The 19,898-nt window shown below is 42.2% G+C and overlaps 1 protein-coding gene across 7 annotated transcripts in view; it reads left to right on the top strand.

Moving 5' to 3' along the window:
- The window catches only part of STX2 (syntaxin 2), a 43,488-nt gene extending 24,227 nt beyond the window's left edge, over window positions 1-19,261 (top strand). For 3 of the 7 annotated variants that reach the window (XM_027125145.1, XM_027125148.1, XM_027125149.1), the window contains 8 exons: window positions 6,696-6,770; window positions 8,431-8,504; window positions 9,154-9,262; window positions 11,220-11,293; window positions 11,416-11,553; window positions 13,681-13,791; window positions 15,717-15,842; window positions 18,990-19,261. In XM_027125145.1, coding sequence (XP_026980946.1) covers window positions 6,696-6,770; window positions 8,431-8,504; window positions 9,154-9,262; window positions 11,220-11,293; window positions 11,416-11,553; window positions 13,681-13,791; window positions 15,717-15,797 — 662 coding nt within the window. In that variant the 3' untranslated portion in view covers window positions 15,798-15,842; window positions 18,990-19,261. Of the gene's footprint in view, window positions 1-6,695; window positions 6,771-8,430; window positions 8,505-9,153; window positions 9,263-11,219; window positions 11,294-11,415; window positions 11,554-12,997; window positions 13,626-13,680; window positions 13,793-15,716; window positions 15,843-16,378; window positions 18,560-18,989 lie in introns of those variants that run through there. The other 4 variants (XM_027125146.1, XM_027125147.1, XM_027125151.1 and 1 more) reach the window with 4 other exon arrangements.
- Window positions 19,262-19,898: the final 637 nt, after the last annotated feature.

Here is a 19,898-nt window from a genome sequence, read left to right as displayed (position 1 = left end):
GCCTCTCACTGTTGTGGCCTCTCCTGCTGCGGAGCACAGGCTCCGGACGCACAGGCTCAGAGGCCATGGCTCACGGGCCCAGCCTCTCTGTGGCATGTGGGATCTTCCCAGACCGGGGCACGAACCCGTGTCCCCTCATTGGCAGGCGGAATCTCAACCACTGCGCCATCAGGGAAATCCTCCTGGTTATTTTTGATTGAGAACTGGGCTTGGTATATGAAGTCTTGTGGCCATAGTATGAGTCTTAGGATAATATTTTCTTTTTTTTGAATTTTTGAATTTTATTTTATTTATGTTTTTATACAGCAGGTTCTTATTAGTCATCCATTTTATACACATCAGTGTATACATGTCAATCCCAGTCACCCAATTCATCCCACCACCACCCGCCTTCCCCCCTTGGTGTCCATATGTTTGTTTTCTACATCTTTGTCTCTATTTCTGCCCTGCAAACCAGTTCATCTGTACCATTTTTCTATGTTCCACATGTATGCGTTAATATACAATATTTGTTTTTCTCTTTTTGACTTACTTCACTCTGTATGACAATCCCTAGATCCATCCACATCTCTACAAATGACCCAATTTCGTTCGTTTTTATGGCTGATATTCCACTGTATATATGTACCACATCTTCTTTATCCATTCGTCTGTTGATGGGCATTTAGGTTTCTTCCATGACCTGGGTATTGTAAATAGTGCTGCAGTGAAGATTGGGGTGCATGTGTCTTTTTGAATTATGGTTTTCTCTGGGTATATGCCCAGTAGGATTGCTGGGTCATATGGTTATTCTGTTTTTAGTTTTTTAAGGTTTTTTATGGTTTTCGCTGGGTATATGCCCAGTAGGATTGCTGGATCATATGGTTATTCTGTTTTTAGTTTTTTAAGGAACCTCCATACTGTTCTCCATAGTGGCTGTATCAGTTTACATTCCCACCAACAGTGCGGGAGGATTCCCTTTTCTCCACACCCTCTCCAGGATTTGTTGTGTAGATTTTCTGACGATTCCCATCTGACTGGTGTGAGGTGGCACCTCATTGTAGTTTTGATTTGCATTTGTCTAATAATTAGTGATGTTCAGCATCCTTTCATGTGCTTCTTGGCCATCTGTATGTCTTCTTTGGAGAAATGTCTGTTTAGGTCTTCTGCTCATTTTTTGATTGCGATGTTTGTTTTTTTAATATTGAGCTGCATGAGCTGTTTATATATTTTGGAGATTAATCCTTTGTCCATTGATTCGTTTGCAGATATTTTCTCCCATTCTGAGGGTTGTCTTTTTGTCTTCTTTGTAGTTTCCTTTGCTTTGCAAAAGCTTTTACGTTTCATTAGGTCCCATTTGTTTATTTTTGTTTTTATTTCCATTACTCTGGGAGGTGGATCAAAAAAGATCTTGCTGTGATTTATGTCAAAGAGTGTTCTTCCTGTGTTTTCCTCTAAGAGTTTTATAGTGTCCAGTCTTACATTTAGGTCTCTAATCCATTTTGAGTTTATTTTTGTGTATGGTGTTGGGAGTGTTCTAATTTCATTCTTTTACATGTAGCTGTCCAGTGTTCCCAGCACCACTTATTGAAGAGACTGTCTTTTTGCCATTATATATTCTTGCCTCCTCTGTCATAGATTAGTTGACCATAGGTGCGTGGGTTTATCTCTGGGCTTTCTATCCTGTTCCATTGATCTGTATTTCTGTTTTTGTGCCAGTAACATATTGTCTTGATTACTATAGCTTTGTAGTGTAGTCTGAAGTCAGGGAGTCTGACTCCTCCAGCTCCGTTTTTTTCCTTCAAGACTGCTTTGGCTATTGGGGGTCTTTTGTGTCTCCATACAAATTTTAAGATTTTTTGTTCTAGTTCTGTAAAAAATGCCACTGGTAATTTGATAGGGATTGAATTGAATCTGTAGATTGCTTTGGGTAGTATAGTCATTTTCACAATGTTGATTCTTCCAATCCAAGAACATGGTATATCTCTCCATCTGTTTGTATCATCTTTAATTTCTTTCATCAATGGCTTGTCTTATAATTTTCTTCATACAGGTCTTTTGTCTCCCTAGGTAGGTTTATTCCTAGGTATTTTATTCTTTTTGTTGCAGTGGTAAATGGGAGTGTTTCCTTAATTTCTCTTCCAGATTTTTCATCATTAGCGTATAGGAATGCAGGAGAGTTCTGTGCATTAATTTTGCATCCTGCTACTTTACCACATTCATTGCTTAGCTATAGTAGTATTCTGGTGGCATCTTTAGGTTTCTCTATGTACAGTATCATGTCATCTGCAAACAGTGACAGTTTTACTTCTTCTTTGCCAATTTGTATTCTTTTATTTCTTTTTCTTCTCTGAGTGCCATGGCTAGGACTTCCAAAACTATGTTGAATAATAGTGGCGAGAGTGGACATCCTTGTCCCGTTCCTGATCTTAGAGGAAATGCTTTCAGTTTTTCACCATTGAGGATGATGTTGGCTGTGGGTTTGTTGTATATGGCCATTATTATGTTGAGGTAGGTTCCCTCTGTGCCTACTTTCTAGAGAGGTTTTATCATAAATGGGTGTTGAATTTTGTCAAAAGCTTTTTCTGCATCTATTCAGATGATCATATGGTTTTTATTCTTCAGTTTGTTAATATGGCATATCACATAGATTGATTTGCATATATTGAAGAATCCTTGCATCCCTGGGTTAAAACCCACTTGATCATGGTGTATGATCCTATTAAGGTGTTGTTGGATTCTGTTTGCTAGTATTTTGTTGAGGGTTTTTGCATCTATATTCATCAGTGATATTGGTCTGTAATTTTCCTTTTTTGTAGTGTCTTTATCTGGTTTTGGTATCAGGATGATGGTGGCCTCATAGAATGAGTTTGGGAGTGTTCCTTCCCCTGCAGTTCTTTAGAAGAGTTTGAGAAGGATGGGTGTAAGCTCTTTTCTAAATGTTTGATAGAATTCACCTGTGAAGCTCTCTGGTCCTGAACTTTTGTTTGTTGGAAGATTTTTAATCACAGTTTCAATTTCATTACTTGTGATTGGTCTGTTCATATTTTCTATTTCTTCCTGGTTCAGTCTTGGAAGGTTATACCTTTCTAAGAATTTGTCCACCTCATCCAGGTTGTCCATTTTATTGGCATAGAGTTGCGTGTAGTAGTCTCTTAGGTTGCTTTGTATTCCTGTGGTGTCTGTTGTAACTTCTCCTTGTTCATTTCTAATTTTATTGATTTGAGTCCTTTCCCTCTTTTTCTTGATGAACCTAGCTAATGGTTTATCAATTTTGTTTATCTTCTCAAAGAGCCAGCTTTTAGTTTTATTGACCTTTGCTATTATTTTCTTGGTTTCTATTTCATTTATTTCTGCTCTGACCTTTATGATTTCTTTCCTTCTGCTAATTTTGGGCCTTTTTTTTTGTTCTTCTTTCTCTAGTTCCTTTAGGTGTAAGGTTAGACTGTTTATCTGAGATTTTTCTTGCTTCCTGAGGTAGGCTTCTATTGCTCTAAACTTCCCTCTTAGAACTGCTTTTGCTGCATCCCATAGGTTTTGGATCATCGTGTTTTTGTTGTCATTTGTCTCAAGGTATTTTTTGATTTCCTCCTTGATTTCTTCAGTGATCCCTTGGTTATTCCGTAACGTATTTTTTAGTCTCTATGTGTTTGTGTTTCTTACATTTTTTTCCCTGTAATTGATTTCTAATCTCATAGCATTGTGGTCAGAAAAGATGCTTGATATGATTTCAATTTTCTTAACTTTACTGAGGCTTGATTTGTGACCCAAGATGTGATCTATCCTGAAGAGTGTTCCGTGCACACTTGAGAAGAAAGTGTAATCTGCTGTTTTTGGATGGAATGTCCCATAAACATTAATTAAATCTATCTGATCTATTGTGTCATGTAAAGCTTGTGTTTCCTTATTAATTTTCTGTTTGGATGATCTGTCCATTGGTGTAAGTGAGGTGTTAAAGTCCCCCACTATTATTGTGTTACTGTCGATTTCCTCTTTTATAGCTGTTAGCAGTTGCCTTATGTCTTGAGGTGCTCCTATGTTGGGTGCATATACATTTATAATTGTTATATCTTCTCCTTGGATTGATCCCTTGATCATTATGTAGTGTCCTTCCTTGTCTCTTGTAACATTCTTTATTTTAAAGTCCACTTTATCTGATATGAGCATTGCTACTCCAGCTTTCTTTCGATTTCCATTTGCATGGAATACCTTTTTCCACCCCGTCATTTTCAGTCTGAATGTGTCCCTAGGTCTGAAGTGGGTCTCTTGTAGACAGCATATATATGGGTCTTATTTTTGTATCCATTCAGCGAGCCTGTGTCTTTTGGTTGGAGCATTTAATCCATTCATGTTTAAGGTAATTATCGATATGTATGTTCCTATTACCATTTTCTTAATTGTTATGGGTTTGTTTTTGCAGGTCCTTTTCTTCTCTTGTTTTTCCCACTTAGAGAAGTTACTTTAGCATTTGTTGTAGAGCTGGTTTGGTGGTGCTGAATTCTCTTAGCTTTTGCTTGTCTGTAAAGGTTTTGATTTCTTCATCGAGTCTGAATGAGATCCTTGCCGGGTTGAGTAATCTTGGTTGTACGTTCTTCCCTTTCATCACTTTAGATATACTGTGCCACTGCCTTCTGGCTTGTAGAGTTTCTTCTGAGAAATCAGCTGTTAACTTTATGGGAGTTCCCTTGTATGTTATTTGTCGTTTTTCCCTTGTTGCTTTCAAGAATTTTTATTCGTCTTTGATTTTTGTCAGTTTGATTACTGTATGTCTCGGCGTCCTTCTCGTTGGGTTTTTCCTGCCTGGGACTCTCTGCGCTTCCTGGACTTAGGTGGCTGTTTCCTTTAGGGAAGTTTTTGACTATAATCTCTTCAAATATTTTCTCGGGTCCTTTCTCTCTCTCTTCTCCTTCTGGGACCCCTATAATGCGAATGTTGTTGCATTTAATGTTGTTCCAGAGGTCTCTTAGGCTGTCTTCATTTCTTTTCATTCTTTTTTCTTTATTCTGTTCCGCAGCAGTGAATTCCACCATTCTGTCTTCCAGGTCCCTTTCCATTCTTCTGCCTCAGTTATTCTGCTATTGACTCCTTCTAGTGTAGTTTTCATTTCAGTTATTGTATTGTTCATCTCTGTTTGTTTGTTCTTTAATTCTTCTAGGTCTTTGTTAAACATTTCTTGCATCTTCTTGCTCTTTGCCTCCATTCATTTTCCAAGGTCCTGGATCATCTTCATTATTCTGAATCCTTTCTCTGGAAGGTTGCCTATCTCCACTTCATTTAGTTGTTTTTCTGGGGTTTTATCTTGTTCCTTCATCTGGTACATAGCCCTCTGCCTTTCCATCTTGTCTGTCTTCCTGTGAATGTGGGTTTTGTTCCACAGGCTGCAGGATTGTAGTTCTTCTTGCTTCTGCTGTCTGCCCTGTGGTGGATGAGGCTATGTAAGAGGCTTGGGCAAGCTTCCTGGTGGGAGCGACTGGTGGCGGGTAGAGCTGGCTGTTGCTCTCGATAGTATTTTCTTTTTTACGAGATGATTCTTAAACGTTTCTGCTGGTTGGCCGTGTGCACCGGCGATCTGGGCCTGCGGCTCCCCTTTCTCCAGCATGTGGTCTTTAGCTTCAGCTCAGCTTTTCCTTGGCTTCTCAAGGCCTCGGCTGCCTCTGGCTCAAGCAGCTCCCTTGCTGGGCTCATTTCTCTGGGTTTCCTTCTTTTGAGTCTTCTTTGCTGCCTTTATAGGTTGATGACGTCCAGCTCTTCTGCTTATTCTCAGCAGGAGGACTCATAGGAATGACCTAGTTCCCAATATTGCCCTTGTTTTCGGAGATTTGAAATCCTGCCGTTATCAAATATAACCTCATGGCCAGCTTCTGTAGCTTGAAGGGTTAAGCGTCGTAACGCCTCTTGTATTTCTGTGATTAATGCTTGAGCCCCTGCGCACCTGTGTTAGCAGGAAGGTCCAGTAGTTCCGTCCTGAGTGACCCCCAACCCTGGGGCTTTCTTATCCAGAGAGGTGAGCCCTTGGAGTGTCCCCCGCACTCTCAGTCCTCAGTCATGTGTCTGCGGCTGGTCAGCGTCCCCAGCTGTCCCCCAACTGGTGCGTCGTGTCCTCACTGGGTGGACCCCGCACAGACCTGCTCCACGCGCACTTCCCCTTGGACCCCTTCCCCGACCCTCCTTCCCCGCACGCGGAGGCGGGGCCTCTGGGGGTGTGAGTTCAGCCTTCCCCGGTGCAGGAACCCACGCTCCTGCCAGGAGCCCGCTTTGATGAGAGAGAGGACAGCAGGAAAGAAGTCAAACACGTGGAGGCTTTTTTCCTCCCAGAATATGGTTACATTTCTGCTTTCTTTTTTCAGGTCTAGATGTCAGCACTGGGTTCAAGGAACTGTGTCATCAATTAATTGGTATAAACTAGGTATCCTGAAACTTAGGTGTGCACCAGAGCTGCCTGGAGGGCTTGTTAGGTCACAGTCCTGGCCCATCTAGTGAAGTTCCTGTGAGTAGGTCAGGGGTGGAGTCCAAGAATTTTCATTTCTACTAAACACCCACCTGATAACGGAAGCTGCTGGTCCAGGACCCACACTTTGAGAACCACTGGGGTGATCAGTAGTTTTTCTCAAGAAACAAACAAATGACTATTTACCAAGAATATTGTTCTGTTTAAGTTTGTTGAACACTGATGTTGGATATTATAACTCATGTCTTTTTTTTTTTTAATTTTGTAGAAATAAAAGAAGAACTTGAAGATCTGAACAAAGAAATCAAGAACACTGCTAATAAAATTCGGACCAAGTTAAAATGTGAGTGTAAAGTTGTGATTACATGTAATCATTGACGGTGGGGATGTGGGTAATTATTATTTTCTTCTTTATAACTTTTCATTCTTTTACATTTTCAAAAGTTAAGATTGTGACCACTTTAAAATAAGTTGTATGTACTTGGAATAGTAAGTCTTGTTTAAGTTCCTCATTATTCTAGAATTCTTAAACGAGGAGCTAAACCTAAGGGCTGTTAACCCTTAAATTTCAGAGTGAAGCACTAATTCGTGCCCAACAGGAGTTAGCACTCGCTTATAAATTGTTAATCTGTTATATTTTATGACATTTGGGGCTAAACTGCAGATATTTGAGAAGGCGACTAGCCTTTGACATGAGTTGCTGGGTTCTTCTTGAATGCCCTCGTACTCGGTGAGCTCCTTTGAACCTTTCGTAGATTCATCTCGGCTGACGGTGCTGGGTGGAGGTCCACAGCTTCCCTGTGGGACCGAAACAGACGTGGGTTTTCTCTGTGTGGTAGAAAGACAGACTGTATTTAATTTTTACAAAATGACATTCAAATCAAGAATATTTCTGAAGATCAAAATGAACCTTTATTAAGGAGAATTTCAGACGTATGTCGGGGGAGGGGGTCACCACCACAAGCCCCGTGTCCACGCCCTTGAGCTCTGCAGGTCCCAGCGGCCCTCACCCAGCCGGTTTCACAACCAATCCCAGACATCTGGGTCTTCATCAGCATATAGTTTTCTGTGTGTATTTCTAAGAGAAGGATTTTTCTCCCCCAAGTACAACTATAATACTACTATTTTTTCTTCTTCTTCTTTTTTTTTTTTTGTGGTACATGGGCCTCTCACTGTTGTGGCCTCTCCCATTGCGGAGCACAGGCTCAGTGGCCATGGCTCATGGGCCCAGCAGCTCCGCGGCACGTGGGATCCTCCCGGACCAGGGCACGAACCCGCGTCCCCTGCATCGGCAGGCAGACTCTCAACCACTGTGCCACCAGGGAAGCCCTATAATACTACTATTATATCTAAGTCACATTAATTACTATTATTTATTATAAAATATCCAGTCAGAATTCACACTTCCCCAATGATCTTTTTAGTTTTTTATTTTAAAATTTTTTTTTAATAGTTTGTTTGAATTGGGTTCCTTATTTGGACCGTATCCTGTGATTGGTTGATATGTTGCCATGTTGCAGAGTTTTGCTGATTTCACCCTTTTAATGTCACTTAACAGGTTACACTGTGCTCTGTATTTCCTGTGGATTGACAGTTAAATTCTCCAAACTTGATCAGATTCATGTTGCCTGCTTTGAAATGTGAAGCTGTAACATCTGGTTTTATTTTCTGATATCATCAGCAACTGACAATTACCAAAACTCATAAATTTACTAGGAGTTGAAAAGATAAGAAAATACATTTGAGGTTAGGCTTGAAAACCTTTCATTTTTTAGTTTAAAAGATAACTCTTGGGCTTCCCTGGTGGCGCAGTGGTTGAGAGTCCACCTGCCGATGCAGGGGACACGGGTTCATGCCGCAGAGTGGCTGGGCCCGTGGGCCATGGCCGCTGGGCCTGCGCGTCTGGAGCCTGTGCTCCCCAGTGGGAGGGGCCGCGGCGGTGGGAGGCCCGCGTACCGCAAAAAAAAAAAAAAAAAAAAAAACTCTTTCCTGTTTGTTTCTAGCTATTGAACAGAGTTTTGATCAGGATGAGAGCGGGAACCGGACGTCAGTGGACCTTCGGATACGCAGAACCCAGGTTGGATTGTTGGCCGTGTCTGGATTGAAGCAATGCTGAAGAATAGGTCTTCATACTTCTTCCAAATTCAGAATAATTTCATCTTTACCATCACATTAGTTCTTTCAGCATTTCTGCATAAAAAAGGCATCGTATTTATAGACTCCCTCTCTAGATTATGAAGAAAAAAAGTGTATTCAGTCCAACGGCAGAATTCTGTTCTGAAGAGCAAAGAATTATCCCAGTCATTTTAGTGTTCATGGTAAAATCCTCACCGTCTATAGGTTTATGGTGCAGCAAAGTGGAATTTAGTCCACTTAACTCTACCTGACAAATGGGGATTATGTGCTCAGGCTCTGGGGACAGTCTGCCTGGGTGCCAGCCTGACCCAGTCAGCCTGTAGCTATGGACTGATTGACTTCTTGAAATGACGGTTTCACTTCTATAGAATGAGGGATAGTAATAGTATAGTAAGGTTACTGTGAAAATCAAATAAGATAATGCATTTAAAGTTCTTAGCATAGATTCTGTTATACAGTAAGTTGCTGTTAATCTTATTTTCCATTTGAAGGAAAGATAGTTTGAATCTCTATAATGTAATGTTTTTATGTATCACTTTTAATAGAAGCAATGACCAGTGTGTATTGATCTATCTTTTTTATGTTAAAAGCATTCAGTGCTGTCTCGACAGTTTGTGGAAGCTATGACCGCATATAACGAAGCACAGACCCTATTTCGGGAGCGAAGCAAAGGCCGGATCCAGCGCCAGCTAGAAATAAGTGAGTCAGTGAACGTGCTATTTCTGTTAAAAACATATTTTTCTTCCTTAGGGTCTGACATGAAAGTATGTAACTTCAAAAAAGTAATTCCATCTCTGTTTTGGTCAATAATGTAAGCCTAAAGTGCTTTCATAGCTTCCTAGTCATTGAATCAACCAACCTATTATTTATTTAAATCCTTCAGAAAGTTCTAGGTGAGTGGACTTTAGCTTACTTGTAGAGCGTTAATGAGACCTGGAAGACTCTCAACCGTCACTTCTTCCTGTATTTTTTGTGTCCCCCAACCTTTCCTGCCCCATCTCAGGGGACAGTTCCCTGTGGGTCTCGTGGTTCTGCATGTCTGGTGAGCAGACACTCGCTGCCTTTTTGCTCCAGGCTTTCTCCCGCGGGTGTCTGTCTGTGTAACAGGCAGCCTTAGAAGATGCGGCTCGTGGTTCCCTCTGGGTGGAAGGCAGTTTGCTTGCTGAATAAAGGTTAGGCAGCCTTGCTTACCCCCCACTATGGAAGGTCAGGGTTCCTCAGCTGTGACACAAGCCCCCTGTGGGTGCACCTTCCACTGGGGCTGCTCTGCGTCTCCCACGGCTTGGGGAGGGGGGAGCAGCCGGAAACGTGAACCTCATTAAATGACATTTTAGGACCTCCCTGGTGGCGCAGTGGTTAAGAATCCGCCTGCCAATGCAGGGGACACGGGTTTGAGCCCTGGTCCAGGAAGATCCCACATGCCGCGGAGCAGCTAAGCCCATGTGCCACAACTGCTGAGCCTGCGCTCTAGAGCCCGCGAGCCACAACTACTGAGCCTGCGTGCCGCAAATACTGAGCCCACACGCCTTCTCACCGTGATGAGAAGCCCGCGCACCTCAATAAAGAGTGGCTCCCGCTCGCTGCAACTAAAGAAAGCCCACACGCAGCAACGAAGACCCAACGCAGCCCCCCAAAATAAATAATGACATTTTAACATCTTTATTGAGATATAGTTGCTGTACCATGTGAATGATACTCAAATTGTACAGTGCAGTGGTTTTTAGTATATTAGCACAATCAATTTTAGACCGTTTTAATCACTCCAGAAGGAAGCTTGCTGCCCGTTGTTGGGCACTTCCCATTTCTCCCCTGAGCCCCAGGCTACTGCCAGCTTATTCTCCTGTCTCTGTAATTTTGCCCATTTTGGGCATCCACATGAATGGACTCATACAACATATGGTCTCTTGTGACTGGTCTCTTTCACTTAGCACAGTTTTTTCAAGGTTCAACCACACTGCAGCAAACGCCAGTGTTTTATCCCTTTTTTACGGCTGCATCACGTTCCATTGTGTGGATGGACCACATTAACATTGTTTATCCATCCATGAGTTGATGGACATTTGAGTTGTTTCCACTTTTTGGTGATTATGAATAATGCTGCTGTGAATATTCACATTAACTGATATTTTAATTATGATGATGTTTCAAGTGGGTTTTTCCAAACTTCTGTGAACCTGTTCATACACAGCATTACTACACTTAACTCAAGGAAAAAGTATTAACGCCCAAACTACAGAAAGTATTAGAGCCTCTGATGCTAATTTTGCAGTCTTTATTATGTGCGTTTAACATATGCTGGATCTAGCTTACCCCCTTTTCCTATAAGCCAGAGTTAAACTTGTAGGAAAACTGATACACCAGAATGTATTATCAGTTTCGTTTTTATAGTTGTTCCTTATTCAGACTAAAATTGGATTTTATTAGTCATTCCAATTATAAGATTTTTCATGAGTGTTTTCCAGTTCTTCCTACTTCTTAGGCTTATGTTAATTTCTCCCATCGTTAATATTTGCCTAAGAAAATACATTGGAGAGGTTAGAAAAACATTGGTTGAAAATATTAACAACTCAGATTTTAGTTGCTAACTTATGGGTGCAAAAGTCATTTTTAAATATTGCTGCATTCTGAATGGAGTTTTTAATTGTTAATATTTTAGCTGGAAAAACTACCACTGATGATGAACTAGAAGAGATGCTGGAAAGTGGGAATCCCTCCATTTTCACGTCGGACGTGAGTATGCAGGTGGCTTTGTGGCCTTGTGTGTTTGTATACATACAGATGATTTTTTTTCTTTAACTTCCAGAGCAATCGTAAGTTCATTAGTATTTCTCTTCTGTTTTTGTTTTTCAAAGATTATATCGGATTCACAGATTACTAGACAGGCTCTCAATGAAATTGAGTCGCGTCATAAAGACATTATGAGGCTGGAGACCAGCATCCGAGAGCTGCACGAGCTGTTCGTGGACATGGCCGTGCTCGTTGAGACTCAGGTAGTCACACACGTCTCTGCTTCTCCGAGACAGAGAGCTGTTTTCTGTAAAATCTTACGTTTGATTCCAGTATACCTGAGAAAGCCAGTATTCTGGATGCGGTCTCGTAATTCAGCAGTTGTAGTGTTATTGCCACGTGAGACTGAAACGCTGTAAACAGCTTCAGCTTTCCACAGTGGGGGACTGGTTTACTTAAGTTGTGTGTGGTGTGTCCGTAGGACAGCCTGTTAGGCAGCCACAGGCAACATCGTCTTTGTTCATGGAGGACTTTTAATGAAATACATAAACGTTATGTGCCAGAATTTCAAGTTGACATAAGAGGGAGATGCTAAACCTTACACGTGTATGTATAAACGTGAATATGTACACAACACACGCCCTTCTACTCCTGTGTGTATGTATATATGGCATGAACTCAGCTGCATGAAACAGTACTCACAGAAGGAAAGAAATATACCAAGCACTATAATAACAGTGGGGCTATGGGAATTTTAGTCTTCTTCTCTAAAATATATGTATTTTCAAGTTTTCTGTAAGGACCATATACTAGAGTAACAATTGGGAGAGATGTATGAAAGAATAAGCCCCAAAGGGGATACACTGTGACGTAACTAGAAGCTTATACTTGCTACGCGGTGTCTAGTACCACCGGCACGGGGTGACGGGGGTGTGAGGAGACCCTGTGAGGAACTGAGGAAGTTGATACAGATTTTTGAAAACAGAAAATTCGGTGTGAAGCACAAGCCGGTGGTTCCAGTTAGGTTTGTGGCTGTGCTTGCGCTTCCTCTCGTGATGCTGAATGAGGTCCTCCGTGACTTTGCAAGCGCGCGAGGCTCGCCCTTGGTCACTCACTGATCAGTGGGCCATTGAGATCAGCTGACCGCCCCGTGAAGCGGGAGCATTCGTACCAAGTCATCTTAGGATTCACGTCACACTCACGTCCTCGCTCCCGCGGAGGCTGGTTTCAGGATCTCTTGTGTCCTCTAAGAAGGTTCGAGTCTAACTGGCCTATTTCTCATTGCCTGGGTTATGTAAGGATCACTGGGAAGTCCGTCCAGGTGCCAGGTTCATCCTCCACATCGCCACTAACATTTGAAGAACAGTGTTTACTTTGAGGAACCTTGTCATAAAAATGTGTGCAGAGCTGCAGTGCGGTGCATTTGCAGTGTAGGGTGGGGACGGGGCAAGCTCACCCCTTCTGCTGGGAGGGCCGGTGCGCCACTCACTGCGCAGAAGGGGGAGAGCTGGGAGTCTGGCTGCCACCAGCTTCTTGTTTTCAGGAAGGAAACCAGTTAGACAATAAGACAATCAGTGATTCGTTTTGTTATTACTAAAGATTTTAGAGCGCCTTGGACTTTTAATTAGGATTGTTCGATGTCAGATGCATTAGTTGCCATTAGAAAAATCGATGTGTTCTTAGCTTTGTTCCGTTGTTTCCTTTTAGAAGTCTGTTAGTGCCGCGTTATATTGGCTCGTCTAATTCAACATGTGCGTTTAATCAAAGCTTACTAGTAAGTGTACATGTGTGAATGAGTAAGTTAACTGCGTCATTCTTCAATGCTTTACCACTCACTGCTGCAGATTGTGTCTGCCGGTGGACAGAAGACCAGGTAAAGTGTCTGTCACCCCACATTTCACTGGATGCACCTCATTAATTTAGTCAGCTTAGTGGCCACCGTAAGCTATTCTGAGGTTACTGTATTTTGAAGAAATTGCAGCAATCTTCTACCCATTAGAAAAGATGTCATTCTTCGTCCACCGTATGTACGTGCATAATAGTAAATATTCGCTTAGCCTAAAGCTAGCCGCCTCCCGTTTACTGCGCCCATCTTTAAAGCGTGTTCTCATGCTAAAGCATATCTCAAAGTCTACATGATATGCCTTCAGTTATCAGCATTGTTGCCCATCCCTTTTAGTTCTTTTTATAGAATAAGTTGGATTTTGATTATTCTGCATATTGTACATTTATAATGGTCTCATCTTTTCGTAAATGTGAAAAAAAATTCGGTGTCCATTACACGCACGTTATGTTCCTGTGGAAACTTTACCGCTGCTCTGTGGCTGTCTTAAGATACACAATTAAGTCATTTGAAAGTATCTCCTAAGTTTGAAACTTTCTGTTTTAAGGGTGAAATGATCAACAACATAGAAAAAAACGTTATGAATGCCACAGACTATGTAGAACATGCTAAAGAAGAAACGAAAAAAGCTATTAAATATCAAAGCAAAGCAAGAAGGGTGAGTTTGGTCCTTAAGAATTAAAGTGCGTTTTTCTCTGGATTTGGTTTTGAGTGTGCGTACATCGAGCCCGCTTAACAGGTATTCCAGGAAATGAAAACTTCTTCCATTAATGTTTCATTTGAATACTGAAGTCATTCTTTTTGCTAAAACGTTTGAAGTTTATCAGATACGTTATGTTGACTGTGAACCCTGTTGGTTTTAAGTAATGAAAACCCTTTGCAGCCGAAGTCGGTCTCTCTGCTTTTCTCAGTTGCATGGGTTCCAATTCCAGAGTTCTCTGTGTCTTGGGCCATTATGTGGAGGGACATAACGAAACTCATGGGACTGGAAGTTCTAAAAACCATTGGTTACACATCTTACGCAGTGAGCACTTTATTCTCTGTTTACGTTATTTGCTAATCCTTCGGTTTGGAGGAAAGAAGAGAATTATTTGAGACCGTGGACCAAAGACGTTACATAGCACTCGCGTTGAAGCTTTGTAAACGAGTTTTAGTATCTTTATCTGAATCTTAACGTGTGTCGTGTGTGAGTGAAAGCTCTTCTAAGAAAACAGCGAAACCACAGAATTAAGTTCTGATTCAGGGACTGGAAAACTGTGTGTCTCACTGTGTGGCCTCACCCATTACTTCTTGGTCCCTTTCTCTCCAGTGTGGAAAGGAGCAACACGAAGCACCAAACCCGTGCTTTCAGGGCCTGTCACCCTCCCACCTGCTGGAAGACGGCTGTCTCAGTGCCAGTCAGGGGAGGTTTCCAATGTGATGGCAAAAAAGGGAGTTTCAAAAACTCCTTGTAAAGAGGGAGTTTCAAAACGTTCAGGAAACATAGTCAGATTCTGAGCGCGGATTTACCCGTAACAATGGCCCATGGACGTTCCTCACCCTGCTTTTTCTTGGGAATATCTGAGTGTTAATTATCTCTGAGACGTAAGACATGGTTTCTTACATAATTCCGTGTTACCACCTTTTGAAATATTGACCTTTAAAGTAAAGTGAGGTGATGAGGTCCGCGTGTGAAGTGCTTTGGCTGGTCCAGGCACAAAATGGACTTTCACTTAAAAAAAATCATTAAAAAAGGGCAGTTCCCTTCCTTTCTCCATGACCTAAACAGCACGTCAGTCCAACGAAAATTTCCATGAGAAGTTCCCTGGTTTTACAGAGATAAAAGGTGGTCGGGGGATACATCTTATCCTGAACCGGCAGAGCAAGCCTCGTTCTGGCAGGTGGCTGGGAGCAGTGCGCTACCTGGAGTGGCCACTGGTCAGAACGTGATGTTTTGTTTCAAAAATTATCACCGTCTCTCTGACTCAAGGCCTGGCATCTGAAACCACACACAGCTTGCTCAGCTTCTCCCTCTGCTGTTAGGTGCGTGGTTGTTGAGATGTTGGCCGTCCCTCCCCTCTCCTGGTGTCCTGGTTCCATTCCCGGGGCAGCTGAGTTAGCCCCTGAGAGACCAGACGGCACTAGTGGAGTGTGGTTTGTTTTACACGGTGTGGCAGGGGCAGTGAAGGACTTAACGGCCAGTAACAAACAAACAAGAAAGGAAAGAGTGTAGGGGCTTATTACATAGATAACTGATTTCTGAGTTCACTGACCTGGCTACATAGCTCTGTATACGTGAAAAAAATCAGCTGTATGTCTCAGTCCATCAGAAATTTACTGAAAGAATGTGGTCATGCAGCTTTCTCATTGATGAAACCTAATATTTGGAGTTCTATAACAGTTTATCTCCAAGTAGTCTGACCTCATTAAATTAAAAACCCATCTTTATGAGAACTGAAAGTTGTCAAGCAGAATTAATCGATGTCCCATAACTTAGATTTTAAAACGAATTCCAATAGAGTCTTTGATTTTAAATGAATGATGCCTTCTAACATGGCGGTGTGGAATTAACCACAATATAATCGGCTTGCTTTTCTTTGACAGAAAAAGTGGATAATTGTTGCTGTGTCACTTGTTCTGGTGGCTGTGATTGCTCTAATTATTGGCTTATCAGTTGGCACGTGATGTGGTGGCTGACGTCAGCGTGCGTGCCTCCCTGCCGGCGCGGCAGTAAGTACCTCATCAACTAATCTGCCTATTCACTCGCCCAGTTAGCTAATGGTGGTGCTTTGCCCAATTAACAACTACTGGAAAGCAATGAGAGGCTGCCAGCGGAGCGTTTGCCTGACTTCTGTGCCGAGAGCCAGCTTAGGCCGGGTGGCCGTGCACTTCTAAACCAGGGTCGTCTCCCTGGTGGTTTCGAAGCCTCGGCTGGGTTTGCCTCTGTTACTAAATGACGGCGCAGGCGGCAGCCCCTGACTCTCCAGTCTTCTGTTTTTGGTCCGGGAGGATGCTCCCTTCTTAAAGGAGCCCTTCATTAGTGGAATAACCTTAGCAGTGAGGATTAATTCTCAATTAAAAAACTAAAATGTAATGTTTAATTTATCTCTTAAGTTTTAACTCTTCAATAAGTGCAACAGCCGAAAGTTGCTCTGTGAACTCTATTTATTTACTCATCATTTCACTGTGGAATTGGAGTGGAGCGAGAGCTGTGAAGGACGCTCAGTGGAATTGAAAGACTTCGGCTCCCTTGTTTCCATTGTCAGCGTCTAGTTTGTTGTAAATGTGGCCGCACTAAAGAGAAACCTTGTGCTGAGTGAGCGTGCCTGTTAATTCTTAAGGATTCGGAATACAGAAGACATTCAGTTCTTCATTTAGAGTATCTTTATTTTGGTTTTCTGTGTGAGTATCACCCCTCTCCAAACTTCAGTAGATTTTGTGTTTTTCCTCCGTTTTTTTTATGCATTTGGAATCATCCTTCTTGCATTAACTCTTAAGTTAGAATGCTGCCTGGTGTATTAAATTTGGACATACCACTTATTTATCTTAAAACGTTTGTTTGGCGTGATCATTGTGATTAAAATTATATCTAGATTGTGACAAGTGGTCCTCGATGAATTCATTATTTTATCGTGAAAGCAACTGCTGGCTTGGTAGACACTTAGCACTTTCTTAAAGAGAAGACGAGGAGTATCTCAGTGTGAGCATCTGTGCACTGAGGACCCGCCACAGGCGAGGGGCCCTTGCAGTTACTGTCCCAGCGTTCACATGAGCCACCACCTTGCACTCGAGGTAGTTCCCGTTAGAAGCTCTGGGATGTGGAGTTTGTTAGCGATCCATTTTTTCAGAAGGCGGAAGGAGGGAAGGCTCTCTGTTTTCATCAGGCAGGATGTTCATGTATCCTTCCACGCTTTCCTATTACGTCTGCTGAAAAAGTGGTATATGTGATTTCCCTTCATTAATAATGATGGTATTTAAAAACTATTTTTATAATTTTTTATGAACTATGTATTTTCTTAGCTTTTCCTCGTGGCCATAATATGGCTAGTTGGATGTGCTTCCACTAAAGGTAAACTTAATTTTAGATTGGATGCTGTGGTGATGCGCTGGAACGAGGGCAGGCTCCTCCCAGCAGGGTTCCCTGGGAGCCTTGGGCTTTGCTGTGTGCCCTGGGCCTGGCCCGGTGGTGTGCCTTCATGCCTTTAAGCACGAATGAACACAAAACAATGCTCATTAGTAAGAAGCACATCAGAGAGCACACCAACAGGTTTTTTTTTTTTTTTTTTAACACAAACGCAGTGGTTGGTGTCTTTAATTGTACTTTTGAAAAACTATTCTTGCAGCAGGTAGTTCGGCACAGCCCTCCTCGGGGCCTGTAGGCCTGTGTGGAGGGAATCCTACTCCCTGGAGCCCTGCAGCGAGGCCAGGGTGCCCGGTTTTCTATCCAACGACACTGCTAAGAGGACACGTGGCCCAGGATTTACGTGTAGTAGGTGGTGGCTTGACTCCCAGGGGTGTGCGTGGGCCACCAAGGAGAAGTCCAGGCATTTGGCTTGAGTTGTGAGCAGGTTATTGGGCAAGAATGGTCGTTAAATCTATGGCATTGAGAGTGCAGGAGCTCAGCTATCGTGGAAGTCAGGAGAGCACCTCTGAAAGCCAGATGTGGAAGCAGGCACGCACTTACGTGCTACCCAGAGACTCGGCAGTGAGAGTCAGAGTCTCCTGGTTCTCTAAGGTGGTTAGGTGCAGTGAGGTTGACAGGGGCATATGGAGCAGGTTCTGGAGCTGAAGGGCGATGCCAGTGGGAAAGGAGGGGTGATAGGCTGAAGGAAAAAGGTGTGTCTAGAAAGGTGCTGAGAGAGGCTCCCCGAGAGACACGTGAGGACGATGCGAACATGGTCGGGACCACGTCCTCGCTTTCCAGGAAATGCACGTAACGTTAACAAGCAACAGGAAGTTTGAGGGCGTGATGTCCTGAAGGCAGTGGTCCCGGGGTTCTGCATAATGGACGTGAAGGTTTACCGAGGGGCCCGGCCGTGCTCCCCTTCATGCAGTAATCGATGGCGCTCTTGGCAGGCTAATACCGATGCAGAGCTGGCCGGTTTGAGCAGCTGTGATTTCTCAGATGAAAGTGTGCCATGAGTTCGGTAACTGTAATTTAAAATGATGAATCTCTGCTGTTTACAAAGAGAACTGGAAGTCAGACAGCGTGGTGTGCCTTTCATCTTCGTGAATTCCTCCTGTTCTCCCGCAGACCAGACGGGCTTGCCGGAGAGGCTAGATTTCTTAAGCCAAAGGTTGTTTAGCTTTTCAGCTGTGCGAGGGCTTGTTAATGGACAGCAAAAAGTTACTGTTAATATTGCCTTGCTCTGGGCCCTGGATGCAGCAGGAGACCGAGTTAATGGCTTGTTGATTTCTTCCTTGTATCATACCTCAATGTAAAAAAAGGTATAAATAAGATTTTTTTCAGCAAGTGAGAAATAAATCCATTTAAAGTTTTAAAAAGATGTACAACGCATCCAAGAAATAACTGTTTGGGATTTTCTTGTGATCAATAGAACGTGTTCATGAAGACCCCACATGGTGTCAAGTAGACATTGCCTTTTACCTCCAGGAGTAAATAGTTGTTGTCTTAATAATACGTATTTTAAGTTATTAAATTCATTTAATATACATGTGTCTATAACTTAGTGCTTTGCCTCTGGAACCTTCCTTCCCCACCCCTCCCTTTTCTATGACCTGTAGGGGTTCTTTCTTGATGATGGGCTTGTATTTTAAACATCTCAAATTCCAGGAGAATTTTGTTAGGAAATGACGTTAGTGATTTCTTTCCTTTGATGTCTTGCAAATTAATAAATGTTTTTCTTTATCTTGCAGAAAATGATGTTCATTATTATTTGCGTAGTTATTTTGCTTGTGATCCTTGGAATTATCCTGGCAACAACATTGTCGTAGCAACCATGTCCCAAGAGCCATTTATCCTTGGAGTCAGACCACATCTGCAGCAAATGAGCCTCCTCCCATTTCATGAATGAATCCTAGACATTGTGACATGTGGCATTGAGTGCTGACTTTTTATTAGTGAATTCAAGGAGAAAACGCAACAGAATGTATTGTTTGGTGAGAAAAGCAGAATGGATGTGATGAGTTAACCCAGACATCCTCGGACTCTACGTAACACACCACGAAAAATTAACAATGTGAAACTGGTTTCAGTGGCCTTAAAATAAGGAATTATTGAAATTTTCAGTTTTTTTTATATTTCAGTGTTAAAAATGTATGTGAGGTTTAATTAGGAATGTCTTATGTTATGAAGCTCTTAGATGTGAGGTCTAAGACTTTCTTCCCTCTCCCAGCTAACATGCTGATTGAGACGTTTTTGTACTGTGTTTGTGTTTATGTTTGCAAAAATTATTTTTATTATCACAGAGCTGTTTTGTAAGATATCTATAATTTTAAATGTTTATAAATTGTTTAATATATTAACATCTTAATTTACTCCAATTTTATATATTAACTATTGCCTTTTAAAAGAAATAGGAAGGTTCACGATATTAGAGCCATTTTTGCACAGTTGTTTACAAAGTTTGCCCTCGGCCTAGAAGACATTGGTTGCAAGGTTCCCCCAAAAGCCTTTGTAGTGCCTTCTGTTAAAATTGATGTATAAGGTTTAAATGCGCCCAACACCCTGCGGGAAAAGCTCGATTATTGTACTCAGCTCCATTTCTCGCTGTGCCATTACCCAAGATAATAAATTAGTTACTGCACTGTAAAGACAATGGTCTC

Source organism: Aethalodelphis obliquidens, unplaced genomic scaffold (assembly GCF_003676395.1).
Source record: "Aethalodelphis obliquidens isolate GAN/ISIS:26980383/991018 unplaced genomic scaffold, ASM367639v1 scaffold28, whole genome shotgun sequence".
Lineage (NCBI taxonomy): Eukaryota > Metazoa > Chordata > Mammalia > Artiodactyla > Delphinidae > Aethalodelphis > Aethalodelphis obliquidens.
This window is presented reverse-complemented; position numbering and strand designations above follow the sequence as displayed.